Source organism: Physella acuta, unplaced genomic scaffold, assembly GCF_028476545.2.
Source record: "Physella acuta isolate Inbredline_101_S28 unplaced genomic scaffold, ASM2847654v3 ptg001414l, whole genome shotgun sequence".
Classification (NCBI taxonomy): domain Eukaryota; kingdom Metazoa; phylum Mollusca; class Gastropoda; family Physidae; genus Physella; species Physella acuta.
This window is the reverse complement of record NW_026732929.1, coordinates 87,077-108,393: the sequence shown is the minus strand read 5'-3', so window position 1 is coordinate 108,393 and position 21,317 is coordinate 87,077. Positions and strand designations below refer to the sequence as shown.

At 37.5% G+C, this 21,317-nt stretch overlaps 2 protein-coding genes across 4 annotated transcripts in view; both read left to right on the top strand.

The window, feature by feature from the left end:
* Positions 1-6,821, top strand: part of LOC131927533 (acyl-CoA dehydrogenase family member 10) — a 39,243-nt gene extending 32,422 nt beyond the window's left edge. For 2 of the 3 annotated variants that reach the window (XM_059283224.1, XM_059283230.1), the window contains 5 exons: positions 2,260-2,418; positions 3,680-3,852; positions 5,039-5,182; positions 6,067-6,144; positions 6,582-6,821. In XM_059283224.1, the coding sequence (XP_059139207.1) occupies positions 2,260-2,418; positions 3,680-3,852; positions 5,039-5,182; positions 6,067-6,144; positions 6,582-6,734 (707 nt within the window). In that variant the 3' untranslated portion in view covers positions 6,735-6,821. The remainder of the gene's footprint in view (positions 1-2,259; positions 2,419-3,679; positions 3,853-5,038; positions 5,183-6,066; positions 6,145-6,581) is intronic. The other variant, XM_059283229.1, reaches the window with a different exon arrangement.
* A 3,834-nt stretch (positions 6,822-10,655) lies between these two features.
* The window catches only part of LOC131927526 (unconventional myosin-XVIIIa), a 76,460-nt gene continuing 65,798 nt past the window's right edge, over positions 10,656-21,317 (top strand). Inside the window, exons 1-3 of the mRNA XM_059283219.1 lie at positions 10,656-10,831; positions 16,505-17,400; positions 19,068-19,283. Coding sequence (XP_059139202.1) covers positions 16,570-17,400; positions 19,068-19,283 — 1,047 coding nt within the window. The 5' untranslated portion in view covers positions 10,656-10,831; positions 16,505-16,569. The remainder of the gene's footprint in view (positions 10,832-16,504; positions 17,401-19,067; positions 19,284-21,317) is intronic.

The following is a 21,317-nucleotide window of genomic DNA, read 5'->3' as shown; positions in this document are numbered from 1 at the left end:
TCATTTGGCCACTATATCATTCGGCCACTGTATCATTTGGCCACTGTATCATTCGGCCACTGTATCATTTGGCCACAAGACATTTGGCCACTATCATTTGGCCACTGTATCATTTAGCCACTGTATCATTTGGCCACTGTATCATTTGGCCACTATCATTTGGCCACTGTATCATTTGGTCACTGTATCATTTGGCCACTGTATCATTTGGCCACTGTATCATTCGGCCACTGTATCCTTTGGCCACTTTATCATTTGGCCACTATATCATTCGGCCACTGTATCATTTGGCCACTGTATCATTCGGCCACTGTATCATTTGGCCACTGTATCATTCGGCCACTGTATCATTTGGTCACAAGACACTAACAACTAGAGTCTTCTTCTTCTTCTTCGTTCTTAATTTTTGAATATGGTGGAGGAATTAGACAACAAGTCCAACTTCATGGACAAACCGGACTGTGGTTTCCAGTTTGTCAGGTGTCCCATATAATTTTTCCCTGAGTGGGGTGGGCTGGGGCCAGTGTCTGCCTCTTGCCTGGCCATACAGAGTACAATCCTGGAGTACGTGCTCCGTGTTTTCCGGGGCCTTGCCACAAGGGCACATTTCGCTACACCCAACCTTCAGTTTTTTGTGCATGTGTTGATTTAGTCTGTTGTGGCCTGTTCTAAGTCGAAAGATTATGTATTGTTGTTTTCGTGTTAAATTGTAATAGCCGTCGTCTTTAATGTAGTGAGGGTGTGTGACAGACCACATTTGCGTTTGTTTGTGTTTAATTATTCTTTTTATTTCTTTTGGGTGTAGCGAAATTTCCGGTTGTGGTTTCTTTCCCCCAATTTTTGCCAGCTGGTCTGCGATCTCGTTACCCTGGATCTGGCAGTGGCCCGGGATCCACTGCAGCACAATTCTGCTGCAGGTATTTTTTAGCCTCTCTAGTGCTGTCATGAGTGTTTGAATATAGGACTCCGGATTTTGTAGGGATTGCAGGACTGATTTGGCATCTGTAAGAAATACAATCTGACTATTCGGTGATTCAGGGTGTTCTGACAGGAGGTTTGCTGCGTGTTCTAAAGCTTCTTTTTCTGCCCTAAAATTGTCGGATAGGCTGCCTGTGGCTATTGCCTTTTCCAGGCTTTTTCCGCTTGGCCATTCAATAAGGATGCCAGCCCCACCGTTTTTTGTGGCATCTTCAGCTGAGCCATCTGTGAAAACTTTAATCCAGGTATTGCTGGGGTACTGATCCTTAATGTGTTTATTTGTTATTTTCTTAAGTTCTTCTAGATCATAGTCAGATTTTTTTCCTATGGTGTCTATTGAGTCAATAATGGTTAAGTGACAGTGGGAGATCCAAGGCGGGGAGAGGTTTTGAGTTTTTATTGCTTCAGGAATGATGTTTTTGATTTCATATTTCTTTTTCAGATTCTTTGCTTCTTTGATGAAACTTGTTCTTTGTAGTCTGGTTGATGGACTGGGTTTCTGGAGTTTTTGTTTTAGGTTATGGTTTTCCAGTGCCTCTAGCTTTGTGTAATGAGAGAGGATTTTTGATTCTCTTCTTTCTTCTATTGAGCTAAGAGCGGCTATTTCCTCCATAGCATTTATGGGTGTTGTTTTCATGGCTCCTGTCATTATTCTCAAACCAACTAGAGTGACTTCTGATGAGTCATTGACCCATGGGGATTGGCTTGTGAACTTTGTTAGGGTCAGTGTTGAAATAGGTGTGACAGTTGACTAAATACTTTTAAACCTATTGACTAAGTATTGAAATAGAGGTGTAAACATTTACTAAATTGTTTTAAACCTAATGACTGTGTTGAAATAGAGGTGTAAACATTGACTAAATACTTTTAAACTTATTAACCATGTGTCAGAATAGAGATTAAAATATAAATTAAACACTCTTAAACAATTACACATGCCACCTGACAACCCAGGTCAACCTCTTCTAATTTTTATTTTAAATATTTAGTGCAAAACTATTTTTTTCTTTAAATGTACCTTGTATCAATATTTTTTTAATGAAATTAACCCAAACAGCTATAACGTAAATGTATTCATGATCCTTTTTAATGAAAAGCACTTCAAGTCGCTACACTGAATAATCCAAAGTAATGTCTATAATTAATTACTAGTAAAACAAAGAAATTATAATACAATGGAATAATCAAGTATAGAAATTTTTTTAAGTAAAAAAAAATGTCTTTACGACTAAATCAAATCTTATGTATCATCTAAGGCTTGAGTTTTTTGTCTTTGTACAGGTGCTCTGGACCCCAGGTGCAAGATTTGTATCTTCATGGGTAAGACAGACACCTCAGCTCAAAAACACAGGCAGCAGTCAATGATTCTCATCCCAATGGACACACCTGGGGTCAAGGTTGTCCGACCACTGACCGTTTTTGGCTATGATGATTCCCCAGGTACAGATGTTATTTTAAATTGTTTACTCTCGTGCTGGTATGGTCCGATGGTAGAGCTTAAGACCACTAATCCGAAAGTCTTGGGTTCGGATCCCTGGCTTAAGTCTGCAGCACGTCCCTGAGTCCACCCAGCTCTGATGGGTACCAGACTCAGGTAGGAATAGTGTTACAGCCAAAGAAAGAGTGGAACTCTACTCCATCTGCCTTATGGACTATCAGGTCTGAAAGGGAAATAATTAATTAGCTAAGATGATCAGGACTTGCTTGACTGTTACTAGGTTGGGTGATAGTCTGCTAACTCAGGGCGTCACATCCCCCAGTGTGTTGTCATCCTGCACTTAGATGTAGATGTTTTTAATTGTTATAATTAGTGGAATTAGCCAACTTATTTGCATTGGTGTCACTACTTCACTTAGATGTAGATGTTTTTAATTGTTATAATTAGTGGAATTAGCCAACTTATTTGCATTGGTGCCACCACTTCACGTTGGTGTAGATGTTTTTAATTTGTTTTAATTAGGGGAATAAGCCAACTTATTTGCATTGCTGTCACCACTTCACTTAGATGTAGATGATTTTAATTGTTATAATTAGTGGAATCAACCAACTTATTTGCATTGGTGTCACCACTTCACTTAGATGTAGATGTTTTTAATAGTTATAATTAGTGGAATTAGCCAACTTATTTGCATTGGTGTCACCACTGCACTTAGATGTCGATGTTTTTAATTGTTATAATTAGTGGAATTAACCAACTTAATTGCATTGGTGCCACCACTTCACGTTGGTGTAGATGTTTTTAATTTGTTTTAATTAGGGGAATAAGCCAACTTATTTGCATTGCTGTCACCACTTCACTTAGATGTAGATGATTTTAATTGTTATAATTAGTGGAATTAGCCAACTTATTTGCATTGGTGTCACCACTTCATGTTGGTGTCACCCCAATCATGTAGCTGTCACCCCCTTTATGTTGGTGTCACAAAGGCAGTGTCACATATACCAATGTCACAGAAACAGATGAACTCTACTTTATCTGCCCCGTGTGCCTTGGGCATGAACTGGAAAAGAAGATGATGATGAAAATTCTGTATACTATCAATTTTTCTCTACTAACTTTTGTACATTTAATAGTAATAATATGCCTGGACATTCCTTGTGAATGTTTACATTTTTTTCTTTTATATAGATTTTCCCCTTTGACCTATGGTAGCTTCAGCCCCAACCTTACTTTGTCACATCCTTTTTTCTTTCTTAACAGAAGGTCATGGTGAGGTCATCTTTGAAAATGTCAAGGTCCCTGTGTCTAACATTCTGCTAGGCGAGGGTCGTGGGTTTGAAATAGCTCAAGGTCGCCTGGGTCCAGGTCGTATACACCACTGCATGCGTCTGATTGGCTGTGCTGAGAGAGCTCTAGAGCTGATGCTGGAACGTGTAAGTCATTATGGCCACTGGCCATGAAATTATGGCCACTGGCCATGAAATTATGGCCACTGGACAGTTTTATAACACAGCTATATAGAAATGTTGAATTTTTTTCTTGTAGTAAAATCTATTAAGTCGAATTATTGGTCAGGCTAGAGTAATCTACATCTTTTTCTCCAAAATTTTATCTGCCACTTGTTTGTTATGTACATTCCAAAAATGGGGGGAGGGGGGATGACAACACATCTTGTAACTTAATTTTGTACAGTTTATAAAAGAGCCATTTATTGCATACAAGTCCATCTCTGATGACAATGCAAGAGTATTCAATTTTATATGACATAACAAATGTGATTGTTACTAGTTGGTTGCAATCTCTCAATCAGTGTTGGGATGTTTACAAAGGCAGACATTGATAACCCACAGATGTTTCTCATGTAATTTTATGTATTATCAACATTAGGTTGCTAATAAAGCACAGTTTTTTAGTCATGCTTGGTGTCGAAAGACAAATTAGACATTTATATCCTCATATTGATCTTTACAATTTATTTCGAATTTGTTTTTTAATTAATATCATTACAATATCTAAATACCTAAAAGTAAAAATAAAACTAGTATTTAAACATTGATAACAACAAGCTTTAAATGCAGTAAAAATAACAAAATAAACTTACATTGTTTTTAGCTAAAATTGTAAAAATATTAATCATCCTAGAAATATTTTAGTCCATTTAAAATATTGTTATTATTTTGTTGTATTGAATGCTGTTTAGCACTTCCTTATTAGCAAAATGGGACAGTAGTGGTCGAATGGTAGAATATTTGGCTGCTAGCCCAAAGGTCTTGAGTTTGGATCTTGGTTTTGACTTCTGACTGTAGGACGTCCCTGAATCCAACCAGCTCTGATGGTTACCTGACTTAATTTGGGGAAAGTAAAAGCGGCCGGTATAGGGCTGACCGGACCATCCCTTTATAATGCTGAGGTCAAGAAATAAATGAACTCTACTTAATGTGCCCAAATGATTGCTAGGTCTAGAGAAGAACTTAACTATTTGCAAAATAATTCAGACAAAAACTATAGTAAATGTATCTAGATACAATAAAAAGAGTACAAATAAGGTATTTATAGAGCATTTCTTGTTGTTGGGTTTTTTAACCAAAATTGAGATCAAATGTGTGCATCCTTTCTCAGACGACCAAAAGAGTTGCCTTTGGAAAACCTTTAGCTGCCCAGGGGTCAATACAACAGGATGTGGCCAAGTCTAGACTTGAGATTGAGCAATGTCGTCTTCTGGTGTTGAAAGCTGCTTACATGATGGACCTGTACGGCAACAAGGTTGGGTTTAGTCGTATGGTGTACGTAGCTAGTCTTGGTGTCACTACATCATATATTGGACCATTACGGCAATAACGTTAGGTTTAGTCATGTAGTCATATGGTGTACGTAGTCATGGTGTCACTACATCATATTTTGGACCTGTATGGCAACAAGGTTGGGTTTAGTTGTATGGTGTACGTAGTTAGTCTTGGTGTCACTAAATCATATATTGGACCATTACGGCAATAACGTTAGGTTTAGTCATGTAGTCATATTATGTACGTAGCTAATCTTTGTGTCACTCCATCATATATAGTGTACATAGTCATGGTGTCACTACAACATATGTTGGATTTGTACGGCAACAAGGTTTGGTTTAGCCATATAGTGTACATAGTTAGTCATAGAGTCACTACATTATATACAATGTACATAGTTAGTCGTAGTGTCACTACATCATATATTATGTACATAGTTAGTACTGGTATTACTAAATCTTATATGCTTACCTCTATGGCAACAATGTTTGTTTTAGTCATGGTGTATGGTAGTGTTTTTTAAACTCTGAGGCAGAGTCTAGTCTTTGAGAATGCTCAAAAAGTTTAACTGAAGTGCACAACAGTAAAATAGAAAGCGTATTTTCATATTATAATAATTATTATAGCTTTTGGTCTCTGCACTAAAATGTCAGTGATGATTTTTTTTTCTTTGCCAATTTAGAAGCTTTCATCACAGGCATTTTCAACCCTTAATAACATTTAATTGATATATATTGAAACAAACACAAAATATTTTAGTTGTGCTGCATTGTTCCTGAAAGTTTTGTTACTATCATTTGACATCTATTTATGAAAGGGTCATAAGAACAGAAAAAAAAAATTTAACTTTTTTTTTCACTCTAGGTTGCTGCACCTGAGATAGCAATGATCAAAATAGTTGCACCAAACATGGCATTACGTGTGATCGATAGGGCCATACAGGTGAGCTTTATTTTATACATGTGTGATATCTTCTATACGGGTTAGCTGTAATGTATACATGGGAGCTGTATTGTATACAGGTGAACTACCTCAATATGGGTGAGCTATCCTGTATATAGGTGAGCTGTATTGTATACAGGTGACCTACATCATTACAAGTGAACTATCCTGTCTACAGGTAATTTATTCTGAATATTTAATACAGGTGAACCTGAGTGTTTAGTACTGCTACCCTCTATATATGTATTCTGGATATTGTAATACATAGCCACTTCAAGCTCGTGTGATTTCTTACAACTAGAAAACAATATAGTAGAATTTGTTTTTAGGTTTCATTCTTATTCTGACTACCAGTAATACAAAAACTGAATAGGGTTATTTTGCCATGGCTCTACTAAAATATTTTCTCAGCAAAAAAATGTGTTTATGCTTTCTAGGCTCATGGAGGTGCTGGTGTAAATGATGATCTCCCCTTGGCTCATCTTTTTGCCAAGGCCAGAACTCTTAGACTTGCAGATGGTCCAGATGAAGTTCACATGAGAACAGTGGCCAGATTTCAGTATGCCAAAATTACTCGGCCAAAATTATAAAAATACATTTAATTTAATTTTCTTATTGTATTATTCAAAGTTAAAACACCAGAGCTTTCAAAAATAAAATTTTAAATATTACTGTGATTAATAATTGTGATATTATTCAAGATTTTCTTTGTATTTCAATATGATGTTTCTGACTGATAATTTTAAACTTATAGGTGAAGTGTCTTATTGTCTTAACACCTGTTGTTTATTTATTAATGACATTACATATTCAGCATCTTATGCCTGTTCTGTTGCACACTAAAAGTTGTAGATTTCTTTGTTCAAACAGTATTGTTAAATATACATTACTATTCTACCTGCTATGTTGTCAACTTGTTCAGTAAAATTGATTGCAATAATGAATCATGTACATAATGACTCAGGTATAAATAATCAATAATGAACTGCCCTAATGATGTTATGATGATTAACTGTTGTTTAACTGGGGCGATGTTCCTAAAGAATTATTTAAAACGAAAAATGTAAATGGATCAAAGTCTGGTAAATTCTTTTAGTGTTGAGTCAAGCAAATACAAGAGTCATAGAACGGTGTGGTCAAATAAAGAAACATGACTGCTAACCCAAAAGTCATGAGTTCGGATCCTTTGCTGGAATCTGCAGGATGTCACAGAGTCCACCCAGCTCTGTTGTAAACATCATGTTATCATTGTGTAAAGTTTTTTGACTTATCTTTACATGACTGGTGTGTTTGATTATGTGCAATGTATGTAATTTGTTATCTGAAGAATAAAGAAAGTTCTATTTTTATTTTTACACAATTGGAAAACAAACAAAAAATAAACCAAATTTAATTCAGATTGTCCAGATAACATATTAAATTTGTTTTTTTTTTATCATTCACAAAATAGGCTTCAAGATTATTACATACATATCTATATGCAGATCTGGTTTGTTGTCACCCAGAGATACACTGTAAATCAATCCCTACACACACACACCTCCCACACACACACACAGTTGAACTACTTCAAGATTCTTAAAAAACAATTTTCTTAAATATTGCTACCGCTCCTTGATCTAAAGATAGTATGGGAAGTGGGGGAGGGGGGATATCAAAGACAAATGGCTTAACGTAATGGAGATTCTTAGATTGTACTGGTGCTAGAAACTGCTTTATAACAATGGGCATTACAGGTGCTACATGCAACTGCTTCCAATCTAGAGATAATACTGGTGTTATTTATGGGACTTTAAAAATACTCCAGAGAAATTTCCGATTTTTAATACGGGATGATAGACTAGCCTCCACAGGCCGGGGTAACGGAGATTTTAACCCGTCATTAGTACCTTGACCATTCCGTGTTTTGTGTTATCCCCTCATTAGTACCTTAACCATTCCGTTTTGTGTTATCCTCTCCTTAGTACCTTGGGGGGGGGGGGGGTCATCCGTAAATGATGTCACGCTATTTTTTACGATGTTTACCTCCCCTCCGTCACACGTCGTCACAAATAGCCAGACACCCCCACCCCTAAAATGACGTCACACCTCAGTCTACAAACCCCCCCCCCCCCCTCAAAATTGCAGTTGAATTTTTTTTTTAACATCGATATTTTTCCTAAATCTTGTCTGAACTCTGTCAAAATAGAGTATTTTAATCAATTCCTATTAAAACAGTTTTCTAAAGGTCTAAATTCGTTTTCAAACATTTCTTTTTTATAATACAAAAGTGTGACGTCACACGATCTGAACACCCCCCCCACACACACACCGTCACAAAATTTCGCCCCCTCCCCGCTACGAGTGTGACGTCATTAATGGGCAACCCCTTATGTAACGCGAGGGGGGGGGGGGGGGCAGGGGCGTAGCGAGGGGGGGGGCGGGGGGTGCGGACCGCACCGGGTGACACCATTTAGGGGGGTGACACCAAGGCAAAAAATAGCAAAAAATATAGAGAAAAACTCGAGGGGGGGGGGGGTGCAAATCGAAAATTTGAAAGTTTGTCCCTGGGAAGGGTCTCTATGCCTCTGGGGGGTGACACCATTAAGTGCCGCACCGGGTGACACCCGACCTCGCTACGCCACTGGGGGGGGTCATCCATTAATGACGTCATACCTACAGAGGTATGTTCGTTCTGGTTCTTTGGATTAGTTGGAGTGATAAGAAAATATATTTAGAAAAACCTGGAGTTGTGACATAGAAGGTGACGTCACTTAACTGAGCCCACCCCCCCCCCCCCCTTCTCCGATTGAGTTTCACAAAATGACAATTGTCTGACGTAAAGTTACAGCGGCTGTCAAAAACAGGGGCTTTTCTGTTGCATACTGTTTGCTGGTTCAACTTTTTAAATGTCATCAAACCACACTTTTATTTTCTTAAGTGGCATGTAGAAATGTTTACCCCCCCCCCCCTCCCCGATGACTACGCCTCTAATTTGCATGAACTGTCTGGGGAGAATAAGCTAGACTAAGGTGTGCGAGAGGAGCTGGTCATTGGCTACGTCCCAGGGAGGGATCTCGGACAAAACACGGGATGGTCAAGGTAAGCCTGTTAATGGCAAGCAAACACAAAATACGTGGTGGTCAAGGGGTCGTCTATAAATGACGTCACACTCGTAGGGGGGGGGGGGGTTGGGGGGGCGGTAATTTTGTGACGATGTGTGATAAATTTATATACAGTTCAAACTTAAGACAATAGTGTGACGCCAAAAATTTAAAAAAAAATTGGTCTGAGCGGTGATTGGTAAAAAAAAAAAAACGTTCCCAACCTTCCTAACATCGCCAACCTAAATACATACGTGCGTCTTTAAGTGTGTATGTGGGTGGGGGGGGGGGGCGCAAAATCGATAGTTAGCCTCAGGCACTGGAATAGATCACTACACCTCTGATAGTCAGATTTGCCGGATATTGTCCAGATAAGCCCGGTCAAAAAGTTAAACCCCGCCACCCAAAAAAAAAAAAGATAAACAAGAGGCTATGAAACTTGTACTTTTAGATTTTATTGAAGAGGGTGACATTGCAACATTGTTTTGATAATTTGCATAAAAAGGTCTGTATTTTGGTACCCTTAACCCTTACCCTAACCCTAGAGGTTTGTTTTTTTAGGCGTGCATTAAAATATTCAAATGACTTGCCACCCTCAGCAAATCCTTCTTTGACAACCCCCTCCCACACACACACACACCAAATTATAGCAGATGCCTAGCGATGGGGGGGGGGCAGGGGGGTACATGTGCCCCCGGGCGCCGACCTTAGGGGGCGCCAAAATGGGTTGTAAAAACAAATTAAAATGTCATTTTAGCTGCATTTTTGCAATATAAATAGTTTGAGGGGGGAGGGTGCAAATCGAAAGTTTAAGGGGGGGGTGCAAATGGCAAATCGAGGGGGCGGGGCGCCAAATTGAAAGTTTGTCCCCGGGCGCCGGGAAGGGTCGCTACGCCTCTGAATTATAGTTATAGTAATCTTTCATTTGGGCCTATGTATATTGAGAGAGGGAGAAAAAAAACGGTTAAGAATAACTAGATCTAAAACTACAAGACTACATTCCACATTGATTATGTTTTTATTATAGCCTTCTATAGAAGGTCCAGGCCTAAGCCTAAATCTACCTCAGAAATGGGAATGAAAACTTCGAAATTTATTGGGTTTGTGAGTATCGCGCCCCCTTTTTTTTTAAAGATTAGATAAAGCTCTGTGGATTTGAGCTCGCTTGGAAGAACCTTTCTAAATATCGGAAGACTAAGCCTCATAGCTATTTTTAGGGTGATCGAAAAATCTTTGTTTATTAATTTAATTCGTCACAGTAATTACTAATAAGTCTAACCGATTAAACAGTTTTCACAAGCGCAAATTACTATTATTTACTATTCGTTTCTAAAAATAGCCAGCCTATTTTAAGCGGGCGATTCGTTAGTCATAGTAGGCCTAAAGACAGGACGGCTAGCCCAGCCCAACCCCGCCCTGCACGTCTGCTCATCATCTGGTCCACGCTCATGGCTTTTTTACACACTCAAAAATAAAATATCTAGCCGGTGGATGTTCCCCACAGAGTTATCCTTTCTTTACTTCCGCCATTATTTCTGTGAGAAAGTGAAAGTTCGCGTACCAGTTGTAAGCAATACGGAAATGGCTGTTTTTTGAGAAGGAAGGTAAATCCCATTGTTTGTTTCCATGACATTCGTTATTTTTAGATGTATCGTTCATTTTATTTTTATAAAACGGATTTACATGTCATTATCTAACTCATGAGTAAAATATACTTAATATAGACAGTGACATAGTTCTAGTCCTAGATCTAACTAATTCAGTTCCGGAAACTTTATCATTCATATCATTCGGCCTATCGCTTGTGTACTGTGTACTCGTACTGTTTGCGTTGTTTTGTCCTAGATCTGCCCTGTCCTATTTTTTACTAGAATCTAGAATCTATTTAGAATCTAGATCTAATAGATTTGCCTGATTTGCTATTTTTACAAATACCCTCCCCTAATTATTAACTACAATAATCTACAAATTCATTTGTTTCAAGTAAATTAAATATAGAGTCTAGATTCTACTAGATTACTCTAGTACTTCTAGATCTACTTGTTATGTTATTTTTTTAATATTTTGTAGTAAGCTAACATTGCAAGCTAATATTTATTATTAATTTAGGGCCTAGGCCTACTATATTTAATATTTAGGCCTATTTACTATTTAATATTTAATAATATTTTTGATTGCCTAACTTTACACATTTTTAAAGGGAAAAAGGTAAAAAAAAATTCTTACTCATCATCTTGTCTAGTTAACTCAAACTGTCCTATAGCTAGTTTTCTATAGTGATTAAAATTATCCATATCATTATCTATAAATTACCAAAGATAGGTGCAAAATATTGGATTTTAATTTTTGTTTATTGTGTTTTTATATTGCAAATCATACACCACCCAAAAGCATGGAGAAGTATATTAAGTATAATGCCATTAATGCATAAAAATTAAAACACAGCTTTCAAAGTATCAAATACCAATGAGCACATATTGCCAGAGAGGACTGTAGCCTTAAAATAATGGTGGTCCTGATTAATTGTATCTAGTATCTAATCAAAGTAGGTTAACAGTATCCAAATTCTAGCTGTATTTAATATAGCCATAATAACTAATCATTAAATTTGTTAAAACCCTCATTAGCTGACTAAGTCTGATATAAGGACTTGCTTGCTCATTTTTAAACTTTTGATAGCTCATAGTCATAAGCTTAGCAAACTTAAATGCTTAATTGTCCAGCTAACGCTGAACTTGCAATTATAGTGTAGGCTACTTAAATTTTAGGGTTATTCTCCACTTGAAAATGTGGTCACTTATAGAGCGCTTGATAACAACTCCTGAATTTTTGGCTTTTATTACAGATACTGCAGGATTTAGACGTAGATCTTTAGGACATTATTGAATGCACATCTGGCTTTGTTTCACTCATTGAATACCTTTTTATTGTATACCATTTCAACTCTACTTCAACTCCCAAGCAAATTTGTTATGTGTATATTTTATGTCAGACAAAATATGTAGTATCTGAAGTTACTGTGCTGTTAAACAGTGATCCCATTCAGTGTGTTAAAAAAACTCCATGTGTTGAATTGGCTCTCAATAGCTGTACATCTTGATACAATCATGTGATAGTGGCAAAATTTTATAGCTATTGATCTTGTTGTCTAAAGTAGATAAGCTTGTTTAAATGGCATTGGATATAAATACACTCTATATAACTTCATAAATTTAAGAAAAAATGTTATTTTGGTATTTTTAAAAGTCAGTTTTCTAAAAGTTAAATATAGCTGATTTATTCTTATGTAGGCTAATCATTAAAATTATATAAATTTATAATGCGAAATGCATCCTATTACTTTAAACTTTACTTAGTACTTGAGTAGTAAAAAAGTTAATTTAAATGCAATGTATGTTATGTTTCACTAGGCATGTGTTAATGTAATCTGTCTAATTATCAAACATCATGCATGTCTGCTGTGTTCTATAAAAAGTACTATTAAAATTTTTTTCAAAAACCTGTTTTCCAAGCTGTCACTTGGAACAGAAAAATACAAGTGTGTTAACTATGTCTGTTATGTTAGTTAGCACGGTGTGTTTTAATACACAATTAGATGTGGGAAACACTGCAGTATTGAGCTATGTGTTGTCTAATTGGGTACAGTAAAATTGTCCTAGTATGGAACACCAAAAATAAAATATCATTTCATTAACCCCTTTAATTAGTTTAATTAATAATTAGTCGGCTTAGTGGTGCTATGTTTGCATGACCTATTTTTATTATAATTTTTAATAAATTAAAGGCCCTAAGTAAGTAAAATCAACATACACTGCATAACTCAACAAGTAACTATTGTTAATACATCACAGATAATGTTTTTAAAAAAATGTCCTGTCACTTAAATAGGGTATTGGGTTTCTCAAAGTGGGGCTGTGCTAATTGTGTAGCTGTGATCTTGTGAAGAGTTTTAACTAACTGAGATGAACTGAAGTGGAAGATGGCTCAGCTCTCAAGTGTGTGTTTAGTTGGCCCATTACTTTACTTAACTTCGCTTGTCCGCTAGGATTCATTTACTTGTTTTATTTTTAAATTAAATTAACTTAAATACACCAGGGTCAGGGTTTTTTTTAAACATGTGGGAAAACAAATTTATGGATTTGATTAATATAATTAATTAGGGGAAAAGGCAACTGGTGCAGTTTAAAAAAATATTTTGTGAAATTAGGATAAAAAAACACCTATTTTATTTTGTTAAAACTTACAACCCAATAAATCAATTTTCATCTGTGTAATACAGAGGTGAGGGTGAATTTTTTTAAAAAGTTTAAAATTTTGGTGCAGTTGGATAATGTTGTGAATCATCTTATTAAAATTTTATGGCTACTTCTATAAACCACTGAATACAACTTTTTTTTCCTATTTGTAAAAAAAAAAATCTGTATCAGTATTAAAAACCTGTCTGCTGACAGGAGAGATAACTCAACTTGCACATGAAATGGCTCATTAGCTCAGCTGAGGAGAAACGGAAGTCTATAAAGGCTGTAAGAAAAAGATATTTTTTACAATCAACTAAAATGTTTATTTATTCATTTAATAATAAATTAGGGATATATTTTTATATTAAAACAGGAATATTTGTAATTTTTATTCTTATAAATTTTTTTTTTTAACTGCTATTGCAGTCATTCCAATGGATTTTAGTTGTTTTTTTGTGTTCAAATAATAACATGGGAGATAACCAAATATTCTGTTATATCTCAATCAGAAGGGTATGAGCATGATTCCTCATGCACCCACACCAAAGCTGGGGCACGTCATCACAGATTCACCTTCAAAACAATGCCTCTCATGATGCTAAAACTGCCCAGCCACAATGGGGGTCAAAGTATTTCTTCTCCACCCCCTCTTTCCCCCAGGGGCTGTTGGTTTTCCTCACCTTTCATTGCAAACTTTGTAAAGAAAAAAAGAATTTGTTAGCAACCCAGAGGATGAGCTAGTTAGAGATTGTTTATATTTGCTGGATGTCTCTGTTGGCTAAATTTGGCTTCAGATTTTCATCTCAGAGCTTGCATTTCTCCAGGGATGTGAGAGTTACTTCCCCTTGTTCATTGATAACACTGGGTCAATGAAAGAGTTTTGTGTACATCAGCTTATGTTGATACATACATGTTGAATGAGCAAGCCATACATATATTCATATAGATGATACAGTTGGATTCTTCTTCTTAGCCATTTTCAATTCCCAATGGCATGTACATTTTGTGTACATCAGCTTATGTTGATACATACATGTTGAATGAGCAAGCCATACATATATTCATATAGATGATACAGCTGGATTCTTCTTCTTAGCCATTTTCAATTCCAAATGGCATGTACGCCAATTATAACATCCTTCCATGTATTTCTGTCAGTTAGTATTTTTTTTCCAATATCTGTTCAAATTTTTCAAATAATTTTTGTCATTTTCATACACCTCAGTACAGTATTGCATATTTTTAACAACAGACAGCATGAACCAGAAGATTAATAATTGAAAAATAAAAGATCATTTCTGGGAAAATATTGGATTGGAAGTAAACTTTCTAACGGGTTTTGCATCAGCCAGTTTTTATCAGCCGGTGTGGGTTAACACTTAGGGTTAAAATTAGTTTTGAGGCTACTTTAGGGATTTAAGTATCATTGGACATACAAATTAAATTGGGCTAGGGTTTAGCAACAAATACAGAAGAAAAAACCTAAATATGTAGTACCTTTAAAAGAAATGGTACTTAAACAATATATATACTAGAACAATATATATATATATATATATATATATATATATATATATATATATATATATATATTAACTAATGAGAGGTTCTGCACAATGGAAATGAGCTTACAGCTAATGATCATTAATCATCGTGTAATTTGTTTGTGCTAAATGTCAGTGTTTTTACACTAGTAGGGAAGGGGGGGGGGAAGCTGAATCATCTGTTACTGTTACACTTCTTGTGTAATTATTTGGGTCACCAGCCTATAAAACTCAGCACATAAAACTGGTAGCATCTTGTGAAGCTTTTGTCTTGACCTGCGTTTGGTATGTGTTGTAGTGGTGTTTTCTGTGTATGGTTTGTGTTGTGATGTGGTGATGTTTTCTGTGTATCTAATGTGTTGTGGTGTTTTCTGTGTGTGGTTTGCTGTGGTGTTTTCTATGTATAGTTTGTGGTTTGGTGTGATGTTTTCTGTGTATGGTTTGTGGTTTGGTGTGCTGTTTTCTGTGTATGGTTTGGTTTGATGTTTTCTGTGTATGGTGGTGTGTTGTGGCGTGGTGGGGCTTTCTGTGTATGGTTGTCGTGTGGGGGTGTATTCTGTGTAAGCTATCCAGGATCTGACTATGAAATAAATGTTTATGTTAATTTACATTTACTGGAGTTGATTAATTTAGGTTAATTAACTAGGTCTCTGTTAGATGTGGGTCTGTGTGTTAATGACTTTGTGCATGCATCAATCAATCCTAGCCCAATCATCTGTGTGATTGTGTGTTAATGACACAGTGAGTGTGTTGATCAATCCTAGCCCAATCATCTGTGTGATTGTGTGTTAATGACACAGTGAATGTGTTGATCAATCCTAACCCAATCATCTGCGTGATTGTGTGTTCATGACACAGTGAGTGTGGTGATCAATCCTAGCCCAATCAGCTGTGTGCATGTTGGTTAAGGTTTAACACTTGGTTAGGGGCAGACTAGGAATGCTGAGAATAACAGCTGATTCAAACAAACATTGCACAACTCCATTGTAGGAAACTGTTCTAATGGGTTGTGGAAGGAACTTATTTTAAGTGGAGATTGGTGGAATTATTTTAACTTGTGATAGGTGGAACTATATAATGAAGACACTGAATTGTGTTGAACATTGTGAACTATTCCTATTGTGGTAATGAGAACAGCAAAATATTGGATACTCTTTAAACTTATGTGATCTGAGCATTCTCAATTTTTTTTTTACATTCTGGATTTAGGAACAGATTGTGCACCAGATATTTTAAGATATTATTTAAACTTAAACAAAAGGTAACAGGAAGTAAGTTTCAAGGTTTAGGTTTTATGAGATTTGGGCTCCTAGGATTAGATTTTTACTGAAAAACTTAAGTAGAGTCCCTTAAAAAACACTACAGTTTTAAATATCCCAACTGCTAATGCATTCCCTGCTATATTTATTTTTTTATTACTCTATTTCAAATAAAAATGGACATGCTTTGTGTTTCTCATTCACCGTCTTAATTATTTTTAAATTTTATTTTAAAGGTCAATGCATACTGAAGCCAGCTGGTACAGAAACTAATTAGTCCAAGGTCAAGGAGGATTCGAAAATGTTTAGCTTTATGAAAAAAGACAAGGAGAAGGACAAGAAAAAAGAGGAGAAAGTAGACAAGAAAAAGAAAGATGATAAGGGGGATAAGAAAGAAAAAGAAAAGAAAGAAAGGCAGAACATCACAGTGGAGGAAATGACTCGGCTAGAAGACTTGAAGAAAGGCGTGTTCAGGCGATTCAGTGACCGGGAGAAGAAGAAATCCAAATCTGCTGAGCATCCGGAACTGCCCAGTCCCTCTGAGAGCGAGGGCAGCAGCGGGTCATCCACCAGAACCAGTCCAGTCAAAGAGGCCAGACCGTTGACCAAACCCCAACCGCTGCCTAGGCAGCAACTCCCCAGCGTGTCCAAGAATCCGCCACCCGCTGTTTTACCCAAGCCGAAGGTGAAGAGCATCCTGAAAGGGAAAGGGGAGGGGTCTGTCGGCTTGACACCATCAGACCTAGATGACACCAAACTTCTGCAGGAGAACACCAAAAGAAACGAAGACCTGTTTGTTGAAACCAGCATTACCAAAGTTTCCGCAGCGCCGACGGCAGCACAAATTAAACCAGACATTCCGATAACCCCGCCCGAGGAGGAGGTAGAGGTGGTGAAACCGGAGCCGTACGCCTCAAAGCTGAAACTACCTGCCATCATTCCGGTCAAGGCGCCCCGTATTCGGGAGATCACTGTCAAGAGGAACCAGGCGGGAGGGTTCGGGTTTAGCCTGCGTAAAGGTGTGATTCCAGGGCAAGGGGGAGGGGAACCAAAGGTCGTGACCTTCGCTGAACCAGGAAGTGGTCAAGGCAATAACATAACGGGGCTCCTGCCAGGTGACCGTCTGGTGGAGGTGAGCACTGATTTTTTGTATCTACTACTGATCTACTCTCCTGATCTCTGTATATTTACTCAATGTCTTGTACCAAATCTACTCTCTCCTGATCTCTGTACACCAGCTCAATGCCCTATACCAAATCTACTCTCTCCTGATCTCTGTACACCAGCTCAATGCCCTATACCAAATCTACTCTCTCCTGATCTCTGTACACCAGTTCAATGCCATATACCAAATCTACTCTCTCCTGATCTCTGTACACCAGCTCAATGCCCTATACCATATCTACTCTCTCCTGATCTCTGTACACCAGCTCAATGTCTTGTACCAAATCTACTCTCTCCTGATCACTGTATATTTACTCAATGCCCTATACCAAATCTACTCTCTCCTGATCTCTGTACATTTACTCAATGCCCTATACCAAATCTACTCTCTCCTGATCTCTGTATATTTACTCAATGCCTTATACCAAATCTACTCTCTCCTGATCTCTGTACACCAGCTCAATGCCCTATACCAAATCTACTCTCTCCTGATCTCTGTACACCAGCTCAATGCCCTATACCAAATCTACTCTCTCCTGATCTCTGTACACCAGCTCAATGTCTTGTACCAAATCTACTCTCTCCTGATCTCTGTACATTTACTCAATGTCTTGTACCAAATCATGGGACAGAGTGGTCTAGCAGTAGAGAGTTGGACTGCTAACCCGTAAGTCTCGAGTTCGAATCCGGGTTCAAGTCAGTAGACCGTCCCTGAGTCCACCCAACTCTGATGGGTACCTAACAGACGTTAGGGAAAGTAAAGGCGGCTGGGCATAGAGCTGACCACACTATCTCTTCATATGCCGAGGTCACAGAAACAAGTGAACTCTACTTTACTTGCCCCATAGACCGTGTGAAATATATCTCGTCGTGACAAAGTTCACCTTCAAACATATCCAGTATTTGTAGAAAATTATCCTATTAAATTTCATAACCAGGTTGCAAAATGATCTCTAAAAAATGTCCTTCCAGGCCTGATAGTGCAGCTAAGGTAGAGTTCACCCATTTCTTTGATCTCAGCATATAAAAAGATTGTGTGTTGAGCGCTAAACCCAGAGAGTTTAATTATCAGAGCTCAGGGACATCTCATAGAAGGGAGTCTGGAATGAATGTCACCTGGGCTTTTACCACTTAGAACAAGAATTCTTGCCATCAACAGTAAAATTTGTTCCACCTTCATGCCACATCATCTACGTGACCAGAATCAAAGTTTAGCATTTCTTAGTCTTTTTCTTGTGGCACTACTTAGTGGAAACGACATGTTGTTCTGATCTTTTCATTACAGACTGATTAAAAAAGATATAAACATTTTTTTTTAAATTTTGCTTTCTGATGAAGGCACTTTTTAAAAATTCTCATTCGGCCCACAGAGCAGGTGAAGTAGATTTCACCTGGTGAAATAGATTTCATCTGTTTCTGGGACATTGGCAATAGCGTATGAAGGGATAGTGTTGTTTACTTTCACTAATGTGAGTCAGGAATCCATCTGAGCTGGGTAAACTCAGGGACATGATAGGTCTCTAGCCAGGGACCTGAACTCATGACATAATTCCATGTTGTTAGGTCTCTAGCCAAAGGCATGTACTACATTTAATTATAGACTTGTGGAACTCATGACATAATTCCATGTTTAAGGTCAACGGCCAGAACATTGAAAACCTGTCCAGGGAGGACATTGTTGAGGTCATCAAAAAGTCACCTGACACGCTGACCTTGAAAGTGCAGCCCATTGCGGAGCTGATAGAGTTGAGTGTGCGGCCCAATCGTGACGGGACCACCACGGACATCCAGGAAGATGCGGCCAAAAGTGGGACACTGAAACGTACAGGCAGCCTGCGCTACAAGAAGGGGGTGAGTCAAGTTTTCTTGGTCGCATTCTGTAACAACTGTAATGTCACATTCTTAAGTCACATTCTTAAGTGACATTTTCATGGTCACATTCTGTAGCAACTGTAATGTCACTTTTAAAATGTCACATTCTTAGGTGACATTTTCTTAGTCGCATTCTGTAAGTAACAGCTGTAATGTCACTTTTTAAATGTCACATTCTTAAGTGGCATTTTCTTAGTTGCATTCTGTAAGTAATAACAGATGTCACATTCTTTAGAGACATTTTGTGAACAGCTTATTTGTCACTTTCTTAAGTGACCATTTATGAATAAGAACTTATATGTCACATTCAGAAGTGGCATTATGTTTGTAATTTTTACAACTTTTTCTTGTGTGACATTTTGTGCCTGATATTTTTTTGTTTTTAACTATCTATTATTATCTACATGTAACATTCTGTCAGCAATCTTCTTCAAGTGACATTAATTCATTATGCTAATGACATTCTTAAGTGACATCACTTACGTGTCAATCTGTGATAAACCTTATGTTTGTTGCTAGAGAAAAATCAGTCACCTAAAATAAAGCATTCTGTAAATGATATTTTGACATATATGTGGTTTATGCTGGTTGCCCTCATGTTTGCCTAAATGGATCATTGCCCAGAAAATGTTTTATTTATATTTTTACTTGATTAATAGTATAGTTGTGAATTGAAATTTAATTGCTATATTTTAGTTATCTGTTTATTTGATCACATCTAAAAAAATTGGCTTAGTAATTAATAATGTTGCTGGTGTCTTCTTGGCAAATGTTTAACACTTTTGTATGTGACTTCAAATACAATAGACAGTAACCCTAAACTGTAACTTAACTCTTAATGAGTGTCCTTAGCTCAGACTAGTCTTAGAACTCCCACTTAAAGATAGAGGTATCTCACAGAAACTGTTGACTAATACTGCCATGGTTCAGTCCTGGCCACCAGAGTTTCTTCCAGGCATCTCTTCTACCGCCCCCCCCCCTGGAAAATGTTGACCCCCCCTCTCCGAAAATATCAAGTGCACCCCCCGGAGAAAAAAGTCTGGAAGAAACACTGCTGGCCACTCTATCTGTGTGTTGGGAGGGGGGGTGTCGTTTTGGCTGTTGGCCATTCTGTTGTACCGGTGCATTGGTGGGATGCTCCTGTCTTGGCCATGGCCACTCAGTTATAAAAGCTGTCTAGAGGATTGAATTCATTACCTAAACATAAACTAGCATGGCTTAATTCAACAAAATTTGTTGCATGTTTAAAGCAAACCATCTTTAATGTCAACATTAATTACAACGAGCCGACCCGCGGCGTATCATACGCCGCTATTTAGTTGATTTATTTTCTACTTTTCAGTAATTCATAATTTGTGAATTCGACAGTACCAATGCTGCCACTGAAAATATTTGCTTTAAAACACTAACCACCTCCTTTCCCCTAACCCCGACCCCCCCCCCCCCCCCCCCCCGTGAAAGCAGCCTCCCATGACGACAGTTTACAGACGACAATGAAAATATCAAGCAGAACTTGTTATCTCCACTTAGTTTCAAATAATTTAAAAACTAAATTATCTGCCCCTAATAGCCGTCAATTATTGGTACCGTCTCTAGTAATATAAACATTAAGCGTGAACCACAGCTCACAACACCATGTGGGGGTGGGGGAGGTTGATTTATGCCTAGTGAAGAATGAAGAAGAGAGGGGATTGTAAGGCGCGTTTGCAGCTTGTTAACACGTTTTTCTTAACTCAGCTTCGCGTTTGTTTGTTTGTTGTTAAAATTGACATCGAAAATTAGCCCACTTCTGAATGCTCTAGAGACCTGAAATTTGGCATGCATGCTACTTTCGCCTAACAATTTCAGATGCAATCATAAAAACTAGCAATTAGTGACCGTAATTAGCTTAATTTAATTACGCCCCAAGGACCATAAAATTGAGGACATGATTTCTAAAGATACCGACAAGACTTGAGGCCTATTGACACAGTTACTTCGGCCCCAATCGATGTGAGCGCGCTGGCCGTGATC